Source organism: Diabrotica undecimpunctata, chromosome 4 (assembly GCF_040954645.1).
Source record: "Diabrotica undecimpunctata isolate CICGRU chromosome 4, icDiaUnde3, whole genome shotgun sequence".
NCBI classification, from domain to species: Eukaryota; Metazoa; Arthropoda; class Insecta; order Coleoptera; family Chrysomelidae; genus Diabrotica; species Diabrotica undecimpunctata.
This window is the reverse complement of record NC_092806.1, coordinates 95,366,249-95,393,692: the sequence shown is the minus strand read 5'-3', so window position 1 is coordinate 95,393,692 and position 27,444 is coordinate 95,366,249. Positions and strand designations below refer to the sequence as shown.

General features: G+C 31.8%; 2 protein-coding genes across 3 annotated transcripts in view; one reads left to right on the top strand and one right to left on the bottom strand.

The window, feature by feature from the left end:
- The window catches only part of LOC140438824 (uncharacterized), a 113,001-nt gene that overhangs the window by 41,000 nt on the left and 44,557 nt on the right, over window positions 1-27,444 (bottom strand). The gene's annotated exons all lie outside the window — the stretch shown is intronic.
- LOC140439795 (facilitated trehalose transporter Tret1-like) overlaps window positions 1-27,444 on the top strand; it is a 93,036-nt gene that overhangs the window by 49,850 nt on the left and 15,742 nt on the right. For both annotated transcript variants that reach the window (XM_072529935.1, XM_072529934.1), the window contains one exon: window positions 9,737-9,887. In XM_072529935.1, coding sequence (XP_072386036.1) covers window positions 9,851-9,887 — 37 coding nt within the window. In that variant the 5' untranslated portion in view covers window positions 9,737-9,850. The remainder of the gene's footprint in view (window positions 1-9,736; window positions 9,888-27,444) is intronic.

Sequence of the window (27,444 nt, the reverse complement as noted above, 5' to 3'; positions counted from 1 at the left end):
TGCATGATACAGTACACTACTATCAAGCATTCGACTGGTATTAGCTAAACTAAAAAATTCCAGGACTGGCTTTGGAAAAATTAATTTAGGGATTCGTATTAAATATTACACCCTGTATATATATTTTTTTAAATGCAATAAGTGATTATCAAACTACATAAATAGCCAATGAAAACGAAATATGCGACAATGTTGTCGCACTTTTATTAAATTTTTAGTGAACGATCAAATCTTACCAAAAATAGAACAACCATAATGAAGTATCAAATTATAAGGTAATTAATTTAAACAAATGTTATAAATTTCAAACATTTTAATTGAAATGATAAACTGAGTCACTGCACAACAAAAAACAGTAACTACTAACAATAACGAAGAACAATTAAAAAAAAAACTAAAAATATGTACATAGTTATGATAAACCCATAAATTAGAACTGGAAAAGATACAATAATGGTAACAAAATAAAAATAATTCAAAATAGATTTTCGAAATGGAACCCTGCAGCCTGTACACATTTTTGTTGCCGAATTGTTAATTGACTTATTGAATTACGGATACTCTGGGGATCGTTTCTAATAGTATTACAACAATGTATAATTCTATCAATTAATTGTTGTCGGTTATTAATATTCACTGCATAAACTAGTTGCTTCAATCGTCCCCAAATATGGTAATCAACGGGATTGAAATCAGGGGATCTTGAAGGCCACGAAATAGGACCTGCACGTCCTATCCACCTGTTGGCATAAACATTATTGAGATGTTGTCTCACTGCCAGTAAAAAGTGTGGGGGTGCCCCATCATGCTGAAAATACATCCCTCGGATAGCAACGTTCGCGTTGGCAAGCAAATTCGGCAAAATATTTTGTAGAAAGTTCAAATAGACCTGCCCTGTTAAAGGACCATCAAAAAAGTGAGGACCTACTAATTGGTTATTTATGACACCAATCCACACGCTAACCGAAAACCTAAACTGAGAACGACGTTCTCGAATAGCATGGGGATTTTCTTCTGCCCACACATGTGAATTTCGTGAATTATTTATCCCGTCTGTGGTAAATTGGGCTTTATCTGTAAATAGTGTCCTGTATAGCGTTGGTCGATTATTGTTAATCCATCTACAAAATTCCAACCTATCGATCTCATCTCCAGCATGTAGTCGCTGAACCATTTGAATGTGATATGGGTATAGATTATTTTTTTGTAAGACTCTACTTACTTTTGATTGAGTAACATTGAGTTCTCGACTTACTTGTCTAGTGCTTATTGTAGGGTTCATAGTAACGGCGTCCATAATGTCATCTTCCTGCGCTTCATCTACATGTCGCTCTGTTGTTCCACTAGGAAAAGTGCCATTTTCTCGCAAATAATTAAAAACTGACCCAAATGTTGGATGACTGGGAGTTCGACGATTAGGAAATCTCCTGCGATATTCTCTACTAGCAGCCCTACCATTCCCATTACAGAATCCATAAACAAATATTATGTCTGCATATTCTGTGGTCGAAAACTGATGTGGCATTTTGAACGAAAGTAACAAAAGCTCTACCAAAACTAACACAATGTACTTAACTTAGATATGACAGAAGAAATATGTATTCTTGTATACATAAATACCAATTGATAATGACAATAATGACAATGGGTATAAAATATCAAGAAACGTCAAACGGTCAACGCCAACCTTCATTTTAAACTTTTTTAGATTTATTTTTATTTAGTACAGTTGATGCAATGTATTATTATTTGACATAAAATTTAAATCATTTACAATCAACAAAAACTAACACATACAAGAGGTTTGACTTTTTAATCAATTTAATTTATTATTTATCGAAAATAATGCCCCAATACGGTCTATGAGTAAAAATTTAAAATTGAAAAACAATTGATTCTATCGTAGAGATAATACAAAGTGACAGTAAAGATGTTAATTTTCTACGTATTAGATTATGTTGTAGGAACTCATTTTAATTAAAATGTTTGAAATTTATAACATTTGTTTAAATTAATACCTTATAATTTGATACTTCATTATGGTTGTTCTATTTTTGGTAAGATTTGATCGTTCACTAAAAATTTAATAAAAGTGCGACAACATTGTCGCATATGTCGTTTTCATTGGCTATTTATGTAGTTTGAAAATCACTTATTGCATTTAAAAAAAAAATTATACAGGGTGTAATATTTAATACGAATCCCTAAATTAATTTTTCCAAAGCCAGTCCTGGAATTTTTTAGTTTAGCTAATACCAGTCGAATGCTTGATAGCAGTGTACTGTATCATGCAAAAATTAAAAAAATCAAATGAGCCGTATAAACACTACAGTAAAATGAAATAAATGGTCAATTACACAAATCACCCTGTTAATTAATAAAGAAGAGGAGTTGACATTTTTTAGTGGCCACATGATATGCTCCCTGAGGGACTCTACATATGGTAGAAGTATGTAAAGTTCCTCATGACTCACCCTGTATACATATAGTTCACAATTTTACACTAATGATATTACTTAAATTCTCAATTATGAAGTAGATAGTTTCTTATTTTAGGCCATTTTATAGAATTGCTTGCATATTGTCTGTTCTTTTGACGATTGGCTCAATCTTTCGTTCCAATATTATATTTCCACTTTTTTTATATATCTGCTTCCCATTTTGCTTCTTTTTGATGTTTTGTACCATCACTTTATGCTTATTTTGCATTATTTTTATATTATTTATCCCAAATGAGAGTTTTCATTGCTATTCTAATGACGCACTCACTTATTGAAAGACGTAGAATAGTAATGTTTCAAAATTGAGACTTTATTACTCTAATAATATACTAGTAACAGCACTCTATGTACTATGAACTCAATAATTTTTGTCATATTATAGTCATCTCTTGTCAGGAACGTAATTTTTTTGTTGTTAAAATAACAGTTAAAAACAAATTACTTATAAGCAATATAGAAAATCAACCAATACAAACGTATTAAACAAAAATCTTAGTGTTTCCAATAAATATATTACTTATTGTTGTCTTATAAGAATTTAAAAATTACCGATTCAAACGAGAAGTGCTCTTTAGTATGCATTAAACCTAAGGAGTGCTCAGAACCTTAGAGTTAGCTTTATCGTTATAAAAGTTAAACAGGGATAATCCTAATACCACGAAAACGAACTTAAGAAAAACAGATTTATTAGACTTTTAATACTAGCATAAATTGATTGGTAATGGAAGAATTTGTTTATCCAAAATAAACATAAAATAGGGCTAGTTAACTGGAAGGAATTATATCATACGCATAAGGAGCTCAGAATTGATTACTTTACCTGATAAACTAAAATTTTTTGATTTAATATAGAAAAAAAGTAAAAGAAGGAAATCCCGGTCATTGGCTGTATACCATAGTTTAAAAAAACTTATAAATAAAAAGAAGTATAAATCTTAAATATCTTTAAAAATATAGAAGTAAGAACTTGTGTATAATGGTATATTTTTTATTAAAATATAATTTATAAATTTATGCAAAAGGATTACAAATCTTTAAAACGTTTTCGGTCCGGTCGAACCATCATCAGCGAAAAAACCTGAATGTCGTACGGTCGGAGCATCCTTCGAGGTATTCGATGCTTCTGGATGCATCTCGAATGCCGCTCGGGAGGTGGAGCGAAGGTGGTTCTTCCGCTTCATCCTCTTCCTCGTGAAATTTGCACGCTCTTGTTCCACACTAGGCGAGAAGCTCAGCGGAGACTCTGTAGTCACCAAGGGACCACCGGCAATGCAGAATACCTCATGCAGTTCGAATTTTCTTACGTGAATAATAATTTTATTTTACGTGTATAATATGTTTGGTATTCTGATCACGGTGTATGCCTTGGATCTCACAGCGATGCTGGCCTTTCACGCTTCAACGTGTGGTCAAGTATACACTCCACGAGGTGTATAGAAACACCGGCGGAGTGTTGACTGTTAGTTGGCCTTTCACTCCGTACCGCCACCTCTCGTGGAAACAACCTTAAGTCTCGTAAAGACTTTGATTATTTCCGTCGAAATATTTTAACGACGAAGTGCTACCTCAGCTTGACCACCGAGTGGGGAGTAATTCTAAGCCCACCCAGGTCTTTTATTTACTCGTAACAGTCGGTGGTACAGTGAAACGCTGTGTCAGTTCGGCACGATCCAAAATAGTTATAAGAGTCTTTCTCTATTTCGAGGATCAATGCCTATCCGGACAGGGAGCGTTCTCTTCGAGCTGTTAGTGGCTGTCGTGAGATGATTATAAGTTCGATTACGTTACTGTTATTTACGACAAAAAATGGACCAATAGTTTATAACACTGGTTCCTATACCTTTTGTTGGTTGAAATAATTAGTAGCTGACAAGGCTTCGTATTTATTCACAGACTAAAAAGGTATTCGGACTCTTTTTCAAGCTAAGTTTTCTTGGATGAAAATGTGTTCACACTTGGGTAATAATAAACGCGGAAATAGTTGAAAAGGCTCTCGGCCAACAAGGTCTAGCTGGGGTCAAGATGTAGACCGACTTGATTCTGATCGGAAGATGCGCTGCCTTTTTATGCATTTCTTGTTAGCAACGTCGCAGCGATCTTTCGTCAAAATGCCAATAACAACGTAGTTAATAAAACAGTTTGTATTGGCTGGCCAGAGTGACAATTTTTGCTATGGTTGGCCACTCTGGCCATATTAAAGTATATTTCCACTTAAAAATGACAAAAAAACATAAGGTACAATTTTGACTATTAAATTACAAAATATGTGGAAAATACATCTGTACCTCAGAATAAAAGTGTATTAAGTCCAATTTTAAGCAAAACGGGATTATCAATGAAATTGACTTAGAATTAAGTCCTCTTTCATATGGTACTAAGATCTAAGCCCAATCTCGAATAATAACAGAGATAGTTAATTTTAAACGATATTAAGTCCTTGTGTCTTCTGGGAGAAAAGAATATCAAATTAAATAGTACAGTCTTTAGTTTGGTATTTTTAGTAATGACAATATTAAGTCCAAGTTTATTTTTAAGTTGAAATTAAGTCCATACTTTCCCCTCGCATTTATACGCAACACTGTGTTAAGTCCCTAGGTTCCAACAAGCGGCCAAGGAAAAAACGGTTAGAACGACGGTAGTTTTTAACGTAATTTCAGAATATTTTCATTTTAAGAATGAGTAGCAGATCACAGAGAATTATTTCGTTAGTGAATAAAAATGAATATAAAAACATTCTCGAAGAAAATAACACAAATCATACAGGTAAGAAAATTTTAACCTAAAACATTCTTTATACATAATACCTATACTATGATACGCTTAGATTAGCTCCGAAACACAAATTGACCTATATAAGAGGTACTTAGCTGTATCTTTGCCTCACATGTTAGATTTAAATTAGTTGATTTAAAATACATCGTAATATTTTTCTTAACGAGGATATTATGTCCACAATATTAAGCATCCAAGCGTCCAAGTTTGGACTTAATACAGTATTTTTTAAAAGAGTACTGAACATCAGGATTCTGGAGTCATTAATTTATTAATAGAAACCTTGTTATTGTCCTGTTTTGGAAATATTAGAATGTTCATTTTAATGTTGTAGCTGGTAACAATAAAAAGATAAGGCTTTTATGTTTTACTTTTTTAGAATCCTTACCGACAGAAAATAATGTTTATCTTTTAGATAAAGGAATAGAAGAAATAAACTCAATAATTAATAGCAATATGGAAAAAGCTGAAATTGTAACGGAACTACTATTCGCTCCTAGCACCAGCTATGTTGATGCAGCCAACAATATGAAATTTGGCATAGCACCTAAAGGATATGAGGAAGAGGATTTTAATAAACATAATGCAGAAAAGGAGAATATACCAGCAATCGATTTCGAAGGTAAAAATGGAAGTTAAAAAATTTATAATAGGTATAACTTAATTAATTCTGAAATATTTGTAGGTCAATGATACTTGCGATCAATGTGACTCATTTTTAGTGAAGCTACGTGAGGAACAGAATGATGTTGAAATGGAATCTCTACAAGCCAAATATAATGAACATATGGAAGAAGCAAAAAGAATATACTCTTTAAAGAAAGAAGATAAGATATACACAAAACAACAAAATTCTACAACAATTATGATATGCGTCGATTTACAAAAATACCACCCAACACCAGTGTTAACTAACTTGCAAAGCTTTAACTCTTTAAAACTTTGGACGTATAATTACACAATTTATGATGCCAGTAATAATGCTACTACTTGTTTGATGTGCGACGAGTCCAAATCAGGACGCGGTGCAAATGAAATGGCATCAGGATTGCTAAAGTGGGATTATCACATGTTAAACCTCACCAAAAAGAAATTATTATATGGTCTGGTAACTGTCCATCTCAAAATCAAAATATTGTTATGGTTATGGCTTATTTTTATATATTAAAAAAATTCCAACGTTGAAAACCATTACTCATAAATTTTTATTGCGTAGTCATACTCACTTAGAAGTTGATGCTTGCCATTCATTAATAGAACGCGAAAAAAAGAAGAGTGCTGGTTTTCAAATCATGTCTCCCTGGGACTGGCAACAATTATCTAGAATGTGTAGCATTTAATCCGTTCGAGGTGATTAATACGGAGAAAAGCGATTTCAAAGATATTAAGCAATCAAAAAGAAACATTACGTCTTCATTTTTGTCTAGAAAAAAATGTGGATGGTACGGATGTCAAAAAAGTATGGAACACTGTACTATAAAACTAATTTTCAAGAAAAGAAATTTCAGGCAGTCATTTTAATTCGAACTGGAAGGAGAGTGGTATTTCCTGAGGAAATACAAACTGTAAGGGATGATGATAATCCAATATCCAAAAAAAATGCAAGCATCTTCAGATATTATGGAAATGAGTTCCAAAGCAGTTCCATGATTTTTATGTCAACCTAAAGCATAGCAACATACATAAAGATGATGATAACCACACCCAATAATTTGTGTTCATTTTATAACTTACATTGAATGACTACAATATTAGTTTCATATTTTTTATTAAAGCTTTTTTATCAATAAAAATTGTTATTTTATTTTGTGCTGTGTTCAAATAATAACCATAACTTGTTTGGACTTAACTTTGGAATTGTAACATAACATTTATGCTTATAATGTAAGTCCTTAAAATTGACTTGGTATTAATACAAAATTGTATTATGTCCAAAACCAAAAAAATTATGAATTTTTTACAAATCCCTATTTGAATTTCGTGCTTTGATTGCTTGAAATTCAGTAGTTGATAGATCATAGATTGCCAAAAAAAAAAAATTGGTGTCACATAGGAAGAAAAATACTGGGCCTTAACTTAAAAACTTCACATTGATAAATTTCAAACCGCTCTCCTGAAAAATCGATATTTTGGACTTAGTACACTTTTATTCTGGGGTACAGACATACATTTAAACTAGTTGAAACTAACTACGCAAATATATGTAGAAACCCTTATAATACATGAAAATTATGGTTAGTTTGAATATTTTAATGACACTAGGTCGATATTAAAAATTTTAACATGAAGGGAACATATATCTTCTCTTTTCGAAGGAGGGAAAACTTTGTGCAACTAACAGAAATAGCCAACTGATTAGGCCAGGATCAGACATTGAATCTATTTATGAAATTAACTTGTTTTTGTTGGGTAATAATTTAACTTCATAATTAAATTTATTTAATTTACCCCATCAACTTGATTTTCGTTTTTTTTTTAATTTTAAATACAGCAGTATACTGATTTAAAACAAATTTTACACACAATATCCTATACCAATATCACAATAAAACAATTAAAAAACAGAAGAGCACTTGGTCCTGATAAGATAAAGAATGAACTGCAAAAATCTGGAGGAACAACACTACGCAAATGGCTTCTAAAATTATTCGTCAATATAATAAATACCGGAGTAGTATCAGCGGAATTGAAGGAAAGTCTCCTGCTATCGATACTTAAAAAGGAAGACTCGAGAAATTCTGAAAATTATGGAGGCATTAGTCTAATGAATAGTACATTAAAATTGTTAACGTCAGTCATAAAAGATAAAATCGAAGAAAAAGAGAACATGACAGATGAACAACAAGGCTTCCGGAAGAACTGCAGTATAATAGACGCAATAGAGAAGTCTATTGAATATGGAAAACCAGCATACATGTGCTTTGTAGATTTAAAAAAGTGCTTTTGACAGGTTCGAGCGAAATAACATCTTAAATTTACTACAAGCTGAACAAATAGACAACCATCAGATAATAAGGACAAATAATAAAATTAACAAGAACAACAAGATCAGAGTTATAATGCCAACAGGGGAAACAGAATGCATAGGAATCCACCAAGGAGACTCGCTCAGCCTATTGCTATTCAATATGGTGATGAATCAAATAATTCACGAAGTAAGAAAACGATACGGATACCACATGGGAGCGCATACAATCACGATACTATGCTATGCCGATGATGCTGTACTAATTGCTGATAACGAAGATGACCTACAAAGGCAGCTCCACACCTTCAATATCACAGCAAACAAACTTAATATAAGTAGAAAATCAGTAGAAAAACCTAATGTATAGTAATCAGTAAAGAGCCGCGTAGATGCAAACTAGAAATAGACGGCAAAATTGTAGAACAAGTAATAAAATTCAATTACCTATGAGTAGAGATCACAAGTGACAGGGATATAAGAACAGAGACCACAAGGCAAGCATCAAAAGCGGCAAGTGGTTGCCTCCGAGAAACCATATAGAGAAACAAATATCTGACCACGGAAAGCAAAATGAAAGTATACAAGACAACAGTAAGACCAATCTTAACATATACAGCGGAGACAAGGACCGATACAAAAAAGACGAAACAACAAAATCAACAATATCGAAATGAAAGTATTAAGATCAATAGCGGGCATATCATTAAGAGACAGACAAACCAATGGAAGTATACGCGAACAATGCAAAATTCAAAATATTAACAGGTGGATAAAAACAAGAAATAAAAACGGGAACGAACATGTAAACCTAATGGGACCACATAAATTAGCAAACATCTGTAAACACAACATGCTGTATAGCAGAAGATCCTTTGGAAGGCCGCCAAAAAGGTGGAAAGATAATGTACAGTTAACAACGACTGAAACAAAATAAGAGGCACACAAACAGGAGTAATCCTAGTCGCACGAAAAAGAAGAAGAAGAAGAATATCCTTATTGACTTATTATTTAAGTGGTCGCCAAAAATCCACTCTCAGCTGTCTTAAAGACCTGTCACTTTTAACAAAATTTTGACTTCCTCCCCGGTCTAATCATTTGGCGGTTTCTATAAGTTAAACAAATTTGTCCCCCATTTAGAGCAGGGAAACATTAAAAAAGTCATATATTTAAATTACAATATCTAAAGATATGTGGTTTGGCCGTATGACCAACACAAGGGTCCGAGCAAAAAAAAATATCTTGTACATTTAACAGATTGATGATTTTACAACTACATAAAAGTTACACAACTTATCACATAAAATAAAGCATGAGTCAAATTATCTATTCAATAATCAACAATTTTTATTAACCCTTTAAAGTTGTACCGCCGACAAATAAAATTCACCAGTAAAAATATTAATTAAATTTTTTTTTTAAATATTGGTAATTATTAAAAGCAATATATTTTTAATTACTCAAGACTGATAGTAAATTTAATGAAGTAATTTATTAGGTAAACTAACCAAATGGTCAGAAGAGGATAAAGGAAGAACACATAATATTATATACGTTAGAGAGCTATTGTAGTTGGTTATACTCGTATACGAAGACCATTGTGATTGGTATAATGGCGAATACAGCAATTATTAGTGGCATCCTAACAGGTATGTATATATTAACTGTTTTGATCATTTAGATACATTTAGATACATTTTGTATAATTTTTACGCCTTCCTTTTTTTCTATGTGCTACCAGTCTGCTTAATTAAATTTTTTTAATATTTGTGTATTGACTCCTTTTTCGATCGTCTTTAGGAAATACCATATATTGTAGTGCTTTCTTCCACTAGAACGTTAACAACTAATTGTATATTATTCAATTAATTTACTGTTGTTCGAAATAGTGATCCATATTATTAACCTATGTCTGAATGTTTTTTCCTACCTTGATCCGTTTTAGTTAAATTTTGTCTTTAATGTCCGGAGAAATAAGTTTTAGAGAAATTTCGGAGTCGTATTTTAATTATTAACTATTTGGTGTGATTTTCTATCAATTTCGCGAGCAAAGCACACATTTTTATTTGTCTCCAAATAGCATAACATTTTTGTGGTTTCTACTAGTTATTGCATTATTGCATTTAAATACAATTGAAGTATGTACTTTCCCAATTTTGTCGAATAAAAAGTTAAGTACTTTTTATAAAAATTTACCATTCTCTCTATAATTGTATTTTGAAAATAGCCAAATAAGTTTACTAATTTAAGTAATGCCATATGTTAAAAAAATAATTAGGTAAGAAATACTTCATAACCAAAAATAAAAATAATACAGATAATTAACTAATATCCATTGCATCCGATCTTGAGCACCCTGAATCCATTTATGCTGGATTCGCTTGACGTCATCCGACCATCTTTTTGGAGGCCGTCTTCGATTACAATAAGCATCGTGTCTAGGTCTCCATTCTAATATTTTCTTGGTTTATCTTCCATGTCTGACTCTGGCAACATGTCCTGCCAGTTCCATTTTGACGTTTTAATTCTTTTAACTGCGCCCGTAACATCAGTTTTTATCCTAACTATTTGATTTAAAACTCTGTCTTTGAGGGATATATTGAACATTGACCTCCCCATTGCTATCTGTGCCACGTGTATCTTATTGATTACTTTTTTGGTAAGGGGTTAATGTTTCTTCTCCATACGTTAGAACTAAAAGTACACGTTGATCGAACACCTTTTTTTTCAAGCCCATGAGAATATCTTAAATAAAGACTTCCCTCGGTTTTCCATAAGCTGCCCAAGTTAGTCCTATTCTTCTGCTTAACTCTGTTGTTTGATGTATGTTCCCAATCTCATGGCCCAGATACTTATAGGTAATAAACCTGTTTAATTTGCGTGCCATTAGTTGAAATGTTTTTGGGCATTATCGCTAAGAGTTGGAAAAAATGGATGAAATCCTACTACGTCTAAAACAAATAAGAAGGAGGAGATACCAGTATTGAAGACAAAATAAATAAAGTATCAAAATTAATCTAATTGATCTACAACTAGAAAATAAACAAATTAAAAGAGAATTGCACAATTAAAGAAGTGAACACGACAAACGATTTAAAAAATTAGAAAAAAAAAATAGGGAAAAAATATTATCATGCATGGAATAGAAGAGAACAAGAACGAAGGTATCAAACTTCTACAACACAAAATAGCGGAAATAACTAATACATAAACCTGAAGAAAAGGAATAAGGATATTATAGACATATACAGAATTAGAAACCAGCCAAACTCGAGGAACAGACCTGTTAGGGTGAAGCTCAAAAACGAAACAATTAAGACAAGCAACAAATTAAACGACACAAACATATTTATAAATGAAGACTTTTCGAAAGAGGTAGTAGATTAAAAAAAAATTATCACAATACGAGAATGATATTAAGCGAGAGACAAGGAACAAACCGCCTATATAAGTAACATCAGATTAAAAATTGAGCAATGAAATACCTCAGAAATATTAGGATACAATAACAAATTATACAAAATCAGAAATGAATAACAGCTAGCGAAAGATCTCCAGAATCGTAACATGATATGATAAGCTATCAAAAATAACTGAAAAAACTTATTTAAAGGATACAGATCCAAAAACCAACCAATGCAAGGACCAACTGAAAGCAAAACTATTAATAAAACGACCGAGCAAACAGAAAATAGATGATGAAACAGGCAAATATTTAAATAACAATATCATAGCATACTGGATCGTCACATCATTAAATAGTAAAGAAATAAAAGTAGTTGATAAAATGGCAAACTGTAGAATTATTATCAGAGGATTAAACGAAACTAAAAAAAGGGATAAATGGAAAAGAGAAAGTAGGAATAATAGTAACCGGGACTTTCAAAAAGAAAATTTTAAACTATGAAGCAATATAAAAAAGAATAATTATATTAAGCTTAGAAATAAAGGAAGAAGTATACATATAGATATACACTCCAGTTCAGAAATCAACTGATACCAAAATGGCCAAGTTCTATACTCAATTACAAATCACTGAATACAATTAAGTATAGCAAAAATCAAAATTTAATAATAACAGGAGACTTGAACGATAAGATCAGAAATATTATAAACTAAGGACAGGGTTGCATGAAAGACTAAGGAGAAATAAAAACGTAGATAGAATGATCCAATAGTCAATAATATGAAAATTAGAAACAGCATAAGGACACCAAATACATTAAAAATATCCCTTCATAGCTGAGTAAAGAGGAGCAAGAAATATCATATATTACATAACATATTTACAAGAGCTAGAAATGACGATAACATAAAAAAACAACATATACTAGTAATAGAGGAAATAATAATAACAGTAGATATCGAATTAGAGAATGTACATTATAGCAAGATAGACATAAGGAAACTAAATAAAAACAAAATAAGCGACATCTACCAAAATAAAATAAATTAATCGTGCTGGCCATTCCATCGATCCTTGCTGTCATATTGACCTATTTGGATATATTATATCATTAAGGTACTATCGGATATTGATTTGATAATGGGACAGTGTTTAATCTTGCTTAAACATCGTATTAGCTGGAATTTGTGGGTTTGTTGGATTACGATATGAATTTGTCACGGATGAAAGGACCTTATTTTGGAACAATGTTAAATAATCATTAAAATCAATTAAAAAGGGTATATAATAGGATCTCTAACAATTCCAACTAAAAACATTGATCTTTTCAGGATATTGCGTAATTTCATCTGTTGTCAACCGAGGATTTTCTTAATACCAATACCGGCAATTTTGACGGTTAGCATGACCGTTATGCGCAAAGGTCTACTAAGCAGAAAACAAAATATCTCAGTAGTAGCCAACGTCCAAATTGTTTTTCATTTTTAATAATTATCTCTTGGAATATGTTCGGCAAATTTTTCATAAAATAAGCGCACAACTTTCAATAGATTCGTGTGATCTCCGTAAAAAATCATCTGTAAAATTGTTAATTTTACATTCCTTGGGATTAAACAACGCGTTTGCATGCTCAGTGAGAAAAAGTCTCAGATGAAGAAGGCTGTACCCTCATTCAAGTATCAGAGCCTTAGACAAGAAAAGAAAGGGGACGCGTAATCGTATGGAATTGACTGAAGCCTAAACCGGCACCAGAGAGGATGCCGGGTCATATTTTCTTTCCTTAGTAGAGTGAGAATAATAAATATATATATCAATAAATGGATTTTTGTCAAAATTTATAATTAAACACTTACATAATGATTACTTTTTAAACATGATTTTATCATTACACACTTTTTAGTAAATCGATATAGTGTTTCATTAAATCAGTTAATTGAAGTTGAAATCAGAAGATCTACTGAAAAATCAGTAGACCTGGTGACCCTGCGAGAGGTAGTAATGGGCAAAGTACAGGCTTCAAAATATGGTGGTCACATCGAAACTAGCACTGGAGGTCCCTTAAGCTAGCGGGGACACATGAGCGGAATCCAATTTAACCTACGTAATATTTTTTCACCAATTTTTCACTAATTTATTACCACCCTAATAATTTTTCACCACCAAACCAACCTTAAGGGGAGCGATTCTGCTGGCTTAAGGTTCAAGCTAGCAGAATTCAAAAAAAAAACTTTATGTTGATGGCATATTTTTTCACCAATTTTTCACTAATTTATTACCACCCTAATAATTTTTCACCACCAAACCACCCTTAATGGGAGCGATTCTGCTGGCTTAAGGTTTAAGCTAGCAGAATTCAGAAAAAAAACTTTTTGTTGATGGCATATTTTTTCACTAATTTTTCACTAATTTATTACCACCCTAATAATTTTTCACCAACAAACCACCCTTAATGGGAGCGATTCTGCTGGCTTAAGGTTTAGGCTAGCAGAATTCAAAAAAATAACTTTTTGTTGATGACATATTTTTTCACCAATTTTTCACTAATTTATTACCACCCTAATAATTTTTCACCACCAAACCACCCTTAATGAAAGCGATTCTGCTGGCTTAAGGTTCAAGCTAGCAGAATTCAGAAAAAAAACTTTTTGGTTGATGGCATATTTTTTCACTAATTTTTCACTAATTTATTACCACCCTAATAATTTTTCACCACCAAATCACCCTTAATGGGAGCGATGCTGCTGGCTTAAGGTTTAAGCTAGCAGAATTCAAAGAAAATATTTATGATATACCACTGTGTTCTGTTAGGTTTTTACGAATTTATTACGACTTTAGTAATTTTTCTCCCCTTATTACCCCTTTAACAAAAATTAAATAAATTTGCGAGTGTGTGTGTGTGAGAAACACTTCTGTTGTAATAACTAGTATATTTAATTAAAAATTACTACTTACCTATTACTTATTAATTACTTACTAAAAGTACTACAAATTTCACTGAAGATGGACTGATACGTCCGAAAACGTTTTGAACTTAATCCTTTAGGATTTTTAAAATTTAATTAAATATACCAATCACAACAGTGTTTTCCTTCAATGTTTGAGTTTTTTAACTATATGATATACAGCCAACTCACGGGAATGATCCCTTTTTAAGTTGTAAAATTTTGTTAAAAAATAGGCAATATACAAAACAACAATATTGCAATGTTTAGCATATAAAAAAGTTGGTGAAGTTGGTGTTTGTGTAAATTCTAGCATTTAAAGATGTAAACTACTTTCCTTATTTGAATTTCTAGTATTTATGGGAATTATCTTCCACACTGACACATACGGATTTCAAGATTGGAGGGTTATTGGAAAACAGATCCACTATTCAACTTAAAATCTTTTTTGCAGAACTTCGGAAGAGATCTTTTTCTTATAATTTTAAGGTGCTTAATGTTCATCCATCATAATCCAATGGTACCGAATGTTATTCCTGAAGATCGGTTTTATAGAATAAGAACAGTTATAGACTTTTTAATAATAAAATGACTGCTCTGCGTTATCCAGTAAAAGAATTATCGCTAGATGAATCGATGGTACCGTGTAAAGTTAGACTTAGTTTTAAACAATATACTAAACAAAAGACATAAAAGACGATATCAAGGTTAGAATTAATTCGTAAATTAATTTATAAAAAAGCAAAGAAAGACGGAATATCGCACGTGAACATTTACCTATAAATAATTGCTAATAAATCAGACAAACGCGAAACGAAAACGAAAAGATGCAGAGTATGTTCTATCCTAAAAATAAGAAAAAACCCAATTTATGAGTGTGTGGATTGTGCCGAGAAACCAGATCTCTCCGTGGGCGATTCTTTCAAACATTTCCATAAACAAAATAATTAAGTTAATATTTTTTTGTAATAACCTTTAATTTTTACCTATACTCAACTAACAATGAATGAAAAATCGACGAAGAATTAAAATACAAATATCTTTAAATTTTTAAAATGCTGCTGATAATAATTTATTTTACCACGCAAATAATCTATATCAGCTGTTCTGACCAACCGGTAATTTCGGTCTCATTTGAATATACCTACTTAAAATATTTATATCCTAAAATGTTTTCCAATATAAATTCTTTATGTTATACACTTAATCTTAAAATTATGTTTTGACCAATCGTTAATACTCTTCTTATTTAAATAATATTAAAATATTAAATACCTAAATTATTTTTCAAATTTTCATCTACCTAATGAATACAAATCTTTTAACAATAGGTGCGTACGGTCCCGACGACCCTCCTTTACAATCAGATAAATAATGTAATAGACGTAATAAAATTATTTCAATTTGAATATTTCTTACCTGGTAATTTATTCTGTGAAATATAAAAATTCCATTGTATTTACTAAAACTCAACTTGATTTCAGTTATTTTATATTCATAAAAGGGACTAACGATTCGATTTCGCTTAGCCATGTAATACGACTCGAATCAGAGTCAATTTTTTAAAACAGGTAAAATTTATAGTTTTTGGAATGTGTAAGTGTTTTCATATTTTTAATATTTAAACATTGAAAAAATAAATATTAGTTAGTATAGAATAACATTTGAAAATGTTTTTCAATTAGGGTAGTTCAGAAAAACATGACTAGGCTGGTAAAAATATAGTAAAATTCTAGCAGAGCACTCTTGTGTTTTCAAAAAGATATTTTATTCACCTAGCGTCAATGTGTATCTTGTTGAATGTTTCCCATTAACTGAGGCTTAGGGGGTCAAAAATTATAAGGGTGGATCAAATTTAGTAAAAACCAGGCAAGCAATTTATATTTTCAGTTACAAGTAGAATACAGTAAAATTATAAAAATAGATTTTGTATCACCTTAAATTTTAACGTAGTAGAATTATTGACTCCTCATAGAGGGTAGTTGAAGGGTGAAAAATTACTAGGATGGTAATATATTAGTACAAATCTAGCATAATACTGTAGTATCTCATATTTCCGAAAAGATTTGCTTTGCATTCAACCAGCGTAAATGTGTAGATGGTGGAATTGGTGAAGTTGGTTAACATTTAGTAAAAACTAACCAGAGAGTTTCACCGCAAGCCAGCAGAATGGCTCCCCTTAAGGATGGTATAATGGTGAAACAATATTAGGGTGGTAATAAATTAGTGAAAAATGGGTGAAAAAATGTGCCATCAACAAAAAGTTTTTTTTTAATTCTGCCATCTTGAACCTTCAGCCAGAAGAACCGCTCCCATTAAGGGTGGTTTGGTGGTGAAAAATTATTAGGGTGGTAATAAATTAGTGAAAAATGGGTGAAAAAATATGTCATCAACAAAAAGTTTTTTTTTTTTGAATTCTGCTAGCTTGAACCTTAAGCCAGCAGAATCGCTCCCATTAAGGGGGGTTTGGTGGTGAAAAATTATTAGGGTGGTAATAAATTAGTGAAAAATTGGTGAAAAAATATGCCATCAACAAAAAGTTTTTTTTTTGAATTCTGCTAGCTTGAACCTTAAGCCAGCAGAATCGCTCCCATTAAGGGTGGTTTGGTGGTGAAAAATTATTAGGGTGGTAATAAATTAGTGAAAAATGGGTGAAAAAATATGCCATCAACAAAAAGTTTCTTTTTTGAATTCTGCTAGCTTGAATCTTAAGCCAGCAGAATCGCTCCCCTTAAGGTTGGTTTGGTGGTGAAAAATTATTAGGGTGGTAATAAATTAGTGAAAAATTGGTGAAAAAATATGCCATCAACAAAAAAATTTTTTATTTTATTATTCTGCTAGCTTGAACCTTAAGCCAGCAGAATCGCTCCCATTAAGGGTGGTTTGGTGGTGAAAAATTATTAGGGTGGTAATAAATTAGTGAAAAATGGGTGAAAAAATATGCCATCAACAAAAAGTTTCTTTTTTGAATTCTGCTAGCTTGAATCTTAAGCCAGCAGAATCGCTCCCCTTAAGGTTGGTTTGGTGGTGAAAAATTATTAGGGTGGTAATAAATTAGTGAAAAATGGGTGAAAAAATATTACGTAGGTTAAATTGGATTCCGCTCATGTGTCCCCGCTAGCTTAAGGGTCCTTAGCACTGGAACAACTGACACTTTTCAAAGATTTATTAAGCGAGTGTTACGTGTCCTCATTCTTTCTTTGTCTAAGTTTAGAGCATACTAATTGCCTAAAAGATTCTGCAACGTTGCCATCTCCTTTGATGAACAATGCTAAACGAATTCCTTGAATATCAACTAGTGTTTGAAAAGATATGGTCAGAGGAGCTAACTCCATATATTTTCTCATTAATACTGTATAATACACAGGTTTATTACTGAATATAAAATATTAAAAAACGTTGAAACATTCATAAAACATATTTATTTTAGAATGGTGATCTTTTTCGATATGTCAAATTTCACCCAATTTTTTAGCCATTACCTTTTTTGAACTTGTTGCCCCTAAATTTAGTTTTAAACCATATGTGAATAAAATATTTGCAAAACTAGTATTAACTTATTTCTGATTTCATTTTAAATGCTTGTCTTTCCATTACCATTATTGTTCTTATCATGCCTATTCGTTATGCATGTTGTTATGAATGGACACTAACATAGCTATTTTGACTTCCGAAAAAATTCGGTAGTGGTTAAGTCAAACCATTTTCGTAGGTTATAAAACCAGGATATTCTTCTTCTCCCTCGATCCCTTTTTCCATGAACCTTAATATGTATATTAATACCTTGTTGGTTACTTTATCTATCTAGGAAATCTTTAACATCATTTGAAGCGCCACAGTCCTAATGTCTCTTAGTCTCTTTAGTGATGCTTTACTTGGGGTCTATGACTCCACTCTATATAGAAGAATCGAGAATAAGTAGCATTGTAGTAAACAAACTTTTAGTTCTAGTATTATATCGTGATTGTTAGGATTTTTTTTTATTTTGATGAAAATTGATCTTGCCTTCTTGATCCTTATCTTAATTTTGATTGAAAATTTTCACAGTTTGTTCAAATCCGTACCTAAATAGCAAAAGTTGGTGACTTGTAGTATCGCTTGTTAGTTAGCTAATTATTGGCACGGTGTTATTCTATTTTTGCTTATAACCGTTTATTTTATTTTTTTAGATGTTAAAATTAAGCCCAAACCTGCTACTTGCTTCTGCTATCTTTGAGACAAGTATCTACAGAGTTTCCGGACTGTCTCAAAAAAATGGCAGTGCCATCTCTATACAAATTGAATAATAATGGGACATTATAGATACTTGTGTCACACCTCTTTTTATATTCATCACAATAAACGTCTTTACATGGTTAAAAGAGAATTTTTATTGCAAAAACTGCCTTTTAGGTACATATTGCATCCCTGACCCCGAATTGTTTGTTTGTCATGTATTCTTCACACTTTTTATATTTTCAGGAGATGACTCATAACGCTTATTATTCGATAGTCTTCACAGTTTTTCACATTTTCATGAAAGTATATCTATTCCACTGATTAGATTTTTCCAATTTGTATATGTGTATAAAGATCAAGGCCTGTGTCTTTGTCCATAACTTTAAAGAATTCTATGTAGATGTTGTTTAGCCCTGCCGCTTTTCCTCTTTAATTGTGTTTATAACAGCTTCCACTTCCGCTTTGAGAATATATGATCCCATATCGTCATTTTTATTCTGTGTTATAGTGATACTACTATTACTACAAATGTAGTCACATAGTTTATACATGTTGTTTTTATTTATTTATTATCAACTATTGGATTTCCTTGATTGTCTTTTAAGTATCGCGGCTTTTTTAATTTATAGAGGTCTAGTGCTTCTTTGATCTTTTTGTAAAGTATAAACGATTTAAGGTTCTAGTATTTCGACTTTTCATATTTTCTTCCAGAATTTTCTTTTTACCTTCTCTGATGTTTTTCCTATCTCTTGTAATCTTTTCGTTAAGATTTTTTCTTGTGTCACGTACTGTCGGATATCCAAGTTTTTGTCGTGTCTGCTATTATTTTGGTTGCAGGTATTGGTTTAATATTTCCCATCCAACATCTTCTAAGTATTTTGTATTGTTCTTCTAAGTATTGTTTCAACATCATTAACTGTTTCTGACATAGATATGTTTTCTTTAGATATTTCCATATTTTTTATTTGGTTCATTATCTCTCAGTTATTCATTGTAGAATTATATCTTATCGTAATTACTATCTTAATGGGAATAAGACACAATTAAAGGTTAAAGTAAGTTTATTGACATTTAAATTTCCAATTCGAAAATCGTTAAAATACATAGTTCAAAACAACATATCTTATCAGCTTAGGTTTGTGAAGTTTTTTTAAGTTTAAAACGAAAATTATCATCGAGTGGGTTATGGCCTTACTTAATAGCTTCAGGGTAGATTTCTACCGATGTTATTAAAATATTGTCAATCTGATTTTTTTACTGGGGTTTCTGGCGTGTCACTGGGTAATCATTATATGCACAACCTTTTAAACTCCATGAACTGTAAACCTTATGAGACTAATACATCACCACAACGGCCCTTACCGATTTTGGCGTTAAAGTCTCCCGCAACTATTTCTACTTCGTGAGTTTTTAACTTAAGTTGTTGCATTTTTAACTTAAATTATTCCTATGCCACGCTTATGTTGATCTTCTGTATTTCCGCAAATATAAATATGATGTTCATTTATTTAACATTTATTGGCATCCGGCCATCACATTTCACTAATGCCCATTACATCGATATTTAGTCTCTAAATGTTATGGATAGCATATGGATTTTGCCCGCTTTCTACATGGTCTTGACGTTTCAAGTGCATTTTAAAATTTTTTTTTTTTTTGATTTTTTTGGGCGAGTCCTTCATTTTTTACTTAGGGGTATCGCTTACCAACGACCTAGAAAGCTCCATAATTTGGTTGTGGTATTCCTAGCTTGCCGGAACTACAAAATATATCCATATGTATTTATATCCAGTTGTTTCTCCTTGCATTCTACATACATTCCTATGCCGTTGAATATTTGCTTTGTCTGCCTTCGGAGCCAATTTCTTAATCCCAAGACAAAAGAGTGCCCCGCAGTTTTCCTCCACCCGAAGCGGTTGACCGATATAGCCTGTTCTGTGGTTGTGTGGATGGGTGTGTGATAAACTTCCACGGAAACAAAATTAAAATAATAATATTAATATTATTATTAACAAAGGGAAAGTATTTTTGTACGTATCGCGGACCGATGCAAATTGTGGCTGTTGATTACTAAATTAAACTAAAAACACTCTTTGTTTTTAAAAGCCAGACGATAAACATTTATCAAACTGGTCTCTTGTGATGTCATTGCTTACAATATTATATTTCGTTTCCCATACATGAAGTATGCAACGTCAACACTAAGTTAAAGTTAATGTTTGGGCAGCAACTTTAGTTAACAAATTAATAGGTTATCATATTCTACCTGGAAATTTAAATATGAAATCTGTTATTTAATTTTTGAATAGAAAAGTTATAATTATTCGTAATTAGCTTGTGAGTACAAGCCTAAGATCCCACTGCAGGATCACCACGTATATAACGAATGTACATAGGTACATTTAAAATTAGGAGTCTACATTGATAATAGGTTGCCAGTCAAAAATTGGCCCTAAATATTTTTAATTTAATTAATAGTAACTAATTTTTGACAAAAATTTTATTTTGTTCATTTATTTATTTAATAAAATACGCTGCTCATAACAAATATGCATGTTTTTTATACCACATTAAATGAGTCATATCTTTCATATATTTAAAAGAGGTAATTACAAAAAAGAATGATGATACTTCTATAAAGTCTTATAATTTTTCAATATTCTGCTGAAAAACTTATTGTACAATTAAACTAACATAGGCATATATACATTCATGGGTATATACTAATATATCAATGATATACAGTACGTTAAGTTTTGGATTACATATTGCGCAATACATAAAGCGCTAAAATCTGCAACATTACTCTATTATTAGAGTACATAAACTCGATAAAAATGTAGTGGCCTTTATAAAGCGGTGCATTTATATCGGTTTTTAATAATGGGAACAATTTTTTGTAGTTGAATTAAAAATAAAAGGGGATTTCCTTAAAAAATAAAACAAAAAATATACTCTTATTGAAAATAAAACATAATTCAAATATTTAAATATTTGACCTTATATGGCTGAACAGTATCCCAATCTGTCATATAAACTTCTGCGGACAAATGAAAGAGTTACTGCTGTGACAGAATTGAAAACTTTTTTTTTTTCGATTTTTCAATGTATCCAAATTTTGGGCTCTAGCCTCAGGATGATCGTAGATGATGCTTTTTTAATGTTCCCAAAAACTAAAGTTCATGTGTATAATATCTGGATATCGTAGAGGCTACTTAATATCGCTTGTTCCACTGATAACTCGACTCGGGAAAGTATTGTTCGAGTCTAATTATTTGAGCGTTGTGAACTACGCCACTTGATGAAACCAAACATTCTCCATAATTACATCAGGAATATTGAGAATAGCAGAAAGAACATGATTCTGTAACAAATCGAGGTATACACTACTATTCAAGTTACCCTCAATAAAAAATGAACCTATTACGTGGTCTCCTAAAATGCCAGTCCAGACGTTAACTTTTTGAAAACGTTGAGTTCAATAAATACCTTGTAATGGAACGATTGTGTCTCCCTACTAACGAAACAGAAGATTCGTCAGTGAATAAAACGTTTTTAATAAAATTTGGTTCATCATTAGCCTTAGTTATTAGAGTTTCACAAGACCGTTCTTGTTACCGTGTTTTTTGCATACTTTTAATACAGTAACATTGCTAACATCTAACTCTCTAGCAACGCTTCTACTTGAGGGTGTTGAATCTACCTCGATTATTGCACAAATTGGTGTATCCCGGTATTCTCTTTTCTCAACTTTTGCTGATGACATTTCTTTAGCGTGACATTTTCTAAAATTTTTGTGGCAATGTTACATTTTTAACAATATTTTCAACAATATTATGAATTGACTATTCGCAAGGGATTGGTTTCCCCTCAAAAAACACAGAAAATAAATGTACACACTGTTGTCCAGATTTACCATCATAAAACATTTTTATTGTTTGAACTTTTTCTGCGGGCGTATAAACCATCGAGCAAAAAGACAAAAGAGGGAATGTAATCGTTATGAAAAAGAGACCAAAATTCATGAAAATAGCCTCTTAATATGGCGGACATATCTGGAAATGCAAAGGCGCCAAATTCAAATTTTACGACACTTCATAATAATCATACAGTGTTGTAGGGGTTCTAATTTAGTTAATAGTATTAGTATAAAGTTTGAAAATTTTAATATAATGATTGTTTTAATTAGAAAAATATTGCATGTTTTTTATAAGGTCATAAAATAGTAGCTATAAAATCTTTTTGAGAATGTGTCTTAAACCAGAATTATTGTTAATTTTAGCAAAAAATGATCTTAATAAAAAATTGCGATTGTTATAAAACACCTTAAAATCAAATGAAATTTAAATTTTTCAAACTCTGCTTCTTTTTCGTGATATATAAACCTACCCATTAGAGTATTAACGTTAATATCTAATAACAGATCCCTAAACAATTTGGAATTAGTGAAAAAATTGTCAAAAATAGACCAACAAATATAAAATAATGGAGAAAACTTGTACAAAGATTATCTGCAGCATAATTAAGACAGAAGATGCACCGACCTAGCCAGTCAGCCAAATTACATCACTAGCCTAGAAACGCAATAACACATAATACTCTGATAGGAGGAATGGTCATATCATCGTCCAGCCTTCATTTATCACGTCCACTGCTGGACATAAGCCTCAATTAAACTCCCCCATTCTTTGCGAATTTGGGCTCTTTGTTGCCAATTTTTGGTGATACGTCTGATGTCGTCAGACAAACGTATAGATAGATGGACTTACTCTACTACGTTTGTTTGCTCTTGGCCTCCAATATGTAAGTTTCCTCGTTCATCGTGAGTCATGCATTCTCGTTACATGGCCTGTCCAATTCCATTTTAGTTCCGCTATGCGTTCTACAACATCAGCAATACTCGTCCTTCTTCGCAGATCTTGAGGAATGGTATTAGAGAGAAAAAAATAAGAGATTAAATGTGTTATAAATAAAACAAAGTTTACTAAAAAAACGATTTATTTTAGAATATAAATATGCTTTATTGTCACTGAAGATTGTACAATTTTATGAACAAAGCTTACAAAAAGTAAAAAAAATAATAACAATTAAAATTGAGTTAAATTACATGATCGTCAATATCACAAAATAAAAGATAATAAAATATACAATCCATTGCAAAATTTAACTAAATTGCAAATTGCATAATAAAACCTTACGAACTAGTTTACAAATAAGTTTAAGTTGCTGCATGTGATACCCAAATATATTTATAAAAATCCACATATATTCATCTCCGTTTTTCCAACAAATTTAAGCCACATTTTTGTAGGAGTTTCGTTCTTCGGAAATCAAAAAATTTAAATGCTTTATATAGTAGGTTCAAGGTATATATATTATAAATTTTAGATTTCCTACCTTCTGTTTAAACACTATCAGTTACATTAATTTACAATACTTTGTTTGTCACAGTTAATTAAAGAGTATTACATTAGTCAAAGTAAACAAAAATTGAAATTTTCTAGTTCTACTTTCACACCTAAGATACAGATAATAAAAAAAATTTTCGCTACGCCACCGGTTTGAAGTATTGTGACCTTGGTCAACTAGCAAAAAATTTTTGTTTATAAATTTTAATAATTAATTTCAACAAATATTTACCGGTGAACAGAAGTTCTCTCCTTTCTTGTTTTGTGGAAAAGGCCACAAGCAATACAGTTTACCATGGTGATAAGTTTTTATAAGTAATATTTTAAAGATATTACAAATACTATGTTCCAATATTATTACAAGCACTATGTTCCAAACACTTAAAATACTTTTTTTAACACTAGAGCACAATAAAATTTTAATTAAATAATAACGATAATAGTCTAATGTGACAGACACAATTATTGTTAAAAAACTTCAATACAAATAAGCTTTTATGTAACAGTTGGGACAAACATTAACATAACCCAACTAAATGTAATTTCTTAAATAAGGAAAGATACTCTCTTTCCCTGTTTAATGTGGTCTCTCAAAATAGCACTTCCCGTCTAACAATATTTTTGCCCCCCACTACCTTTACATTCCCTCTTCTGTCTTTTTGCTCGATGGTATAAACAGACATGTTGTTTACAAAAATAAATTAAATATCTTCACTGTTAACGCTTTAAACAACCACTGTGACAAATTATTGGCGAAGGGTCAACGAAGCAGGTTCGTGGAAAGTCGACGGCGCGCAGTGTTGCCAATTATAGGGTGTATATCTAATTTAAAACTCAACGTACTGGATGATAAATTATATGGATATACATATATATATACATATATACATATATATATATATATATATATATATATATATATATATATATATATATATATATATATAATACATATAATTTATTATATGATTATTTAATTCAAAACGAAGGTGTAGGGGAAGTGTGCCTATGTTGGACCCCTGCCTATGATGGACCCCCTGCTGTAATTTCAAATATGGCGCTGTTACATGCACATCGCCGGTTGCAACTTGCACACGAAGTTTGTAGTTTAGTATTTGCAAAGTTTTAGACCCTTGGCGGTTATAACAGTAAATTTGTGAAATAAAATTAAAATTTGGCGTTGCTGATGTAATAAAATTTTTTGGTAAGTAATACTTTACTGGTAACATACGTTAAGCTAAGTATTGCTTTTGTTTTGTATAAAATGACTACACTTTCTTTGTCAAATACCATACTTTGTTTTAGGTTAGAATGGTCAAAACAAAAGTAACATAATTATATTTACTGTCTTGTCTATTTGCCTATGATGGACCCCTCTGTCGTTACCTATGACGGACTAGGGGTCCATCATAGGAAAAAGGAAATAAGTTGCTACTTACCGATTAACATAATACATTTTACAGGGATGGGCAACAGTGGAATGAGAGTAACATGCAGAAAGCTGTAAAAAGCATACAAGAAAAAGCTATGGGCTTTAAGCTGGCAGCGAAAACATTTAACGTTCCAAAAACGTCTTTGAAAAGGCGCTTTAATAAGCAACAAGGAAGTACCAAAGGTGATTTGGGAGAACGAAGACCAGTATTTTCCACTGCTATTGAAAAGGAAATTGCTGACCATATTATCACCATGGAAGCTCGTTTTTTTGGCCTGACCAGTAAAGATTAAACGAAAACTTGTATACGAAGTAGCTGAAAGAAACAATATTAGCCACAGTTTTAATAAGGAAACCAAGATGGCAAGCTGGAAATGGGTCAGAGTCTTTTTAAAGCGAAATCTTGGAATATCATTACGAACTCCAGAAAATACTTTGTTGGCAAAGGCTCAAGCTTTTAATAAACCAAATATATGTGCCTATTTTACAGTATTAGCACATATATTAGACGAGTTTCAGTTTCCACCGGAAAACATTTATAACATGGAATAGTCCGGTTTGATGACTGTGCAAAAGAGATCGCAGAAGATTTATGCTAGTAAAGGTCGCAAACAAGTTGGTGCTTTAAGTAGTGCAGAGCGCGGTCTACATGTTACGGTCGTATGTGCAATGAATGCAATTGGAACATATGTTCCTCCTGCTTTTATTTTTCCTTGACAGAGAAAGATAGACGAACTTATGATCGATGCACCTACTGGAAGTGTAGCCTTCGCTCAAGAAAAAGGATGGATGACTTCCGACATTTTCTGTCTCTGGCTGCAACATTTTTTAAGGTATTCAAAGGCTTCTAAAACCAACCAAGTTTTGTTGTTACCCGATGGTCATAGTAGTCATAAAAGTTTTGAAGCTCTCCAGTTTGCAAAAGAAAACGGTATTATTATGTTTTGTTTTCCTGCTCACTGCTCTCATCACGTTCAACCCTTGGACGTAGGATTTTTTGCACCACTTCAAACTTACTACGGCCAAGAAATTCAATTATGGCTGTGACAGAATCCAGGTAAAACAGTTACCCAATTTAAAGTAGCCAGTATCTTTAATAGAGCATATTTAAGAAGTGCTCTTCCATCAAATGCAATAAATGCATTTAAAAAGTCAGGAATAGAACCGTTCAATTCAGATGTATTCGAGGACTGGCAATTTTTTCGTCTATAAGAACAGATAGAGAAAATTATAAAACAAACCCACTACCAGGATGTTCTGACGAGAACTCACTACCGGAACATCGGAACCAACATGTTTCTTCGATTGAAGGTTTATCAAAATTCACTGATCAGAAATCAACATCATCGTTAGACCTAAACCTCTCGGTCGAAGATATTTGTCCTCCTCCTTTAGCTGGAGTATCTAAAGTAACTCAGAAAAGGGGTAGAAAACGGGGTAAAACAAGATATTTAAATTCAACGCCAGAAATTGATGATATAAAACAAAAAATTGCAGGAAAAGAAGCAAAAAAAGAAAACAAGACGCAAGAAAAGTGAAAAGGCAAGTTCGTGTTTCAACTACAAACAGTTCTGAAGACGATTGTGAATCTTCTTTTGAAGAAGACGACTCGAACGATGCAGCTTGCATTTACTGTAACGAACTATTTTCGCATTCACAATCCAAAGAAAAAAGGATTAGTTGTCAAGTGTGTAAGAATTGGTGTCACAATAAATGTGCAGATGTAAATCCTGGACGTAAACAATTTGTGTGTGAATTGTGCATGTAACTTTTTTCTTAAAAATACCTATTTGTAATATT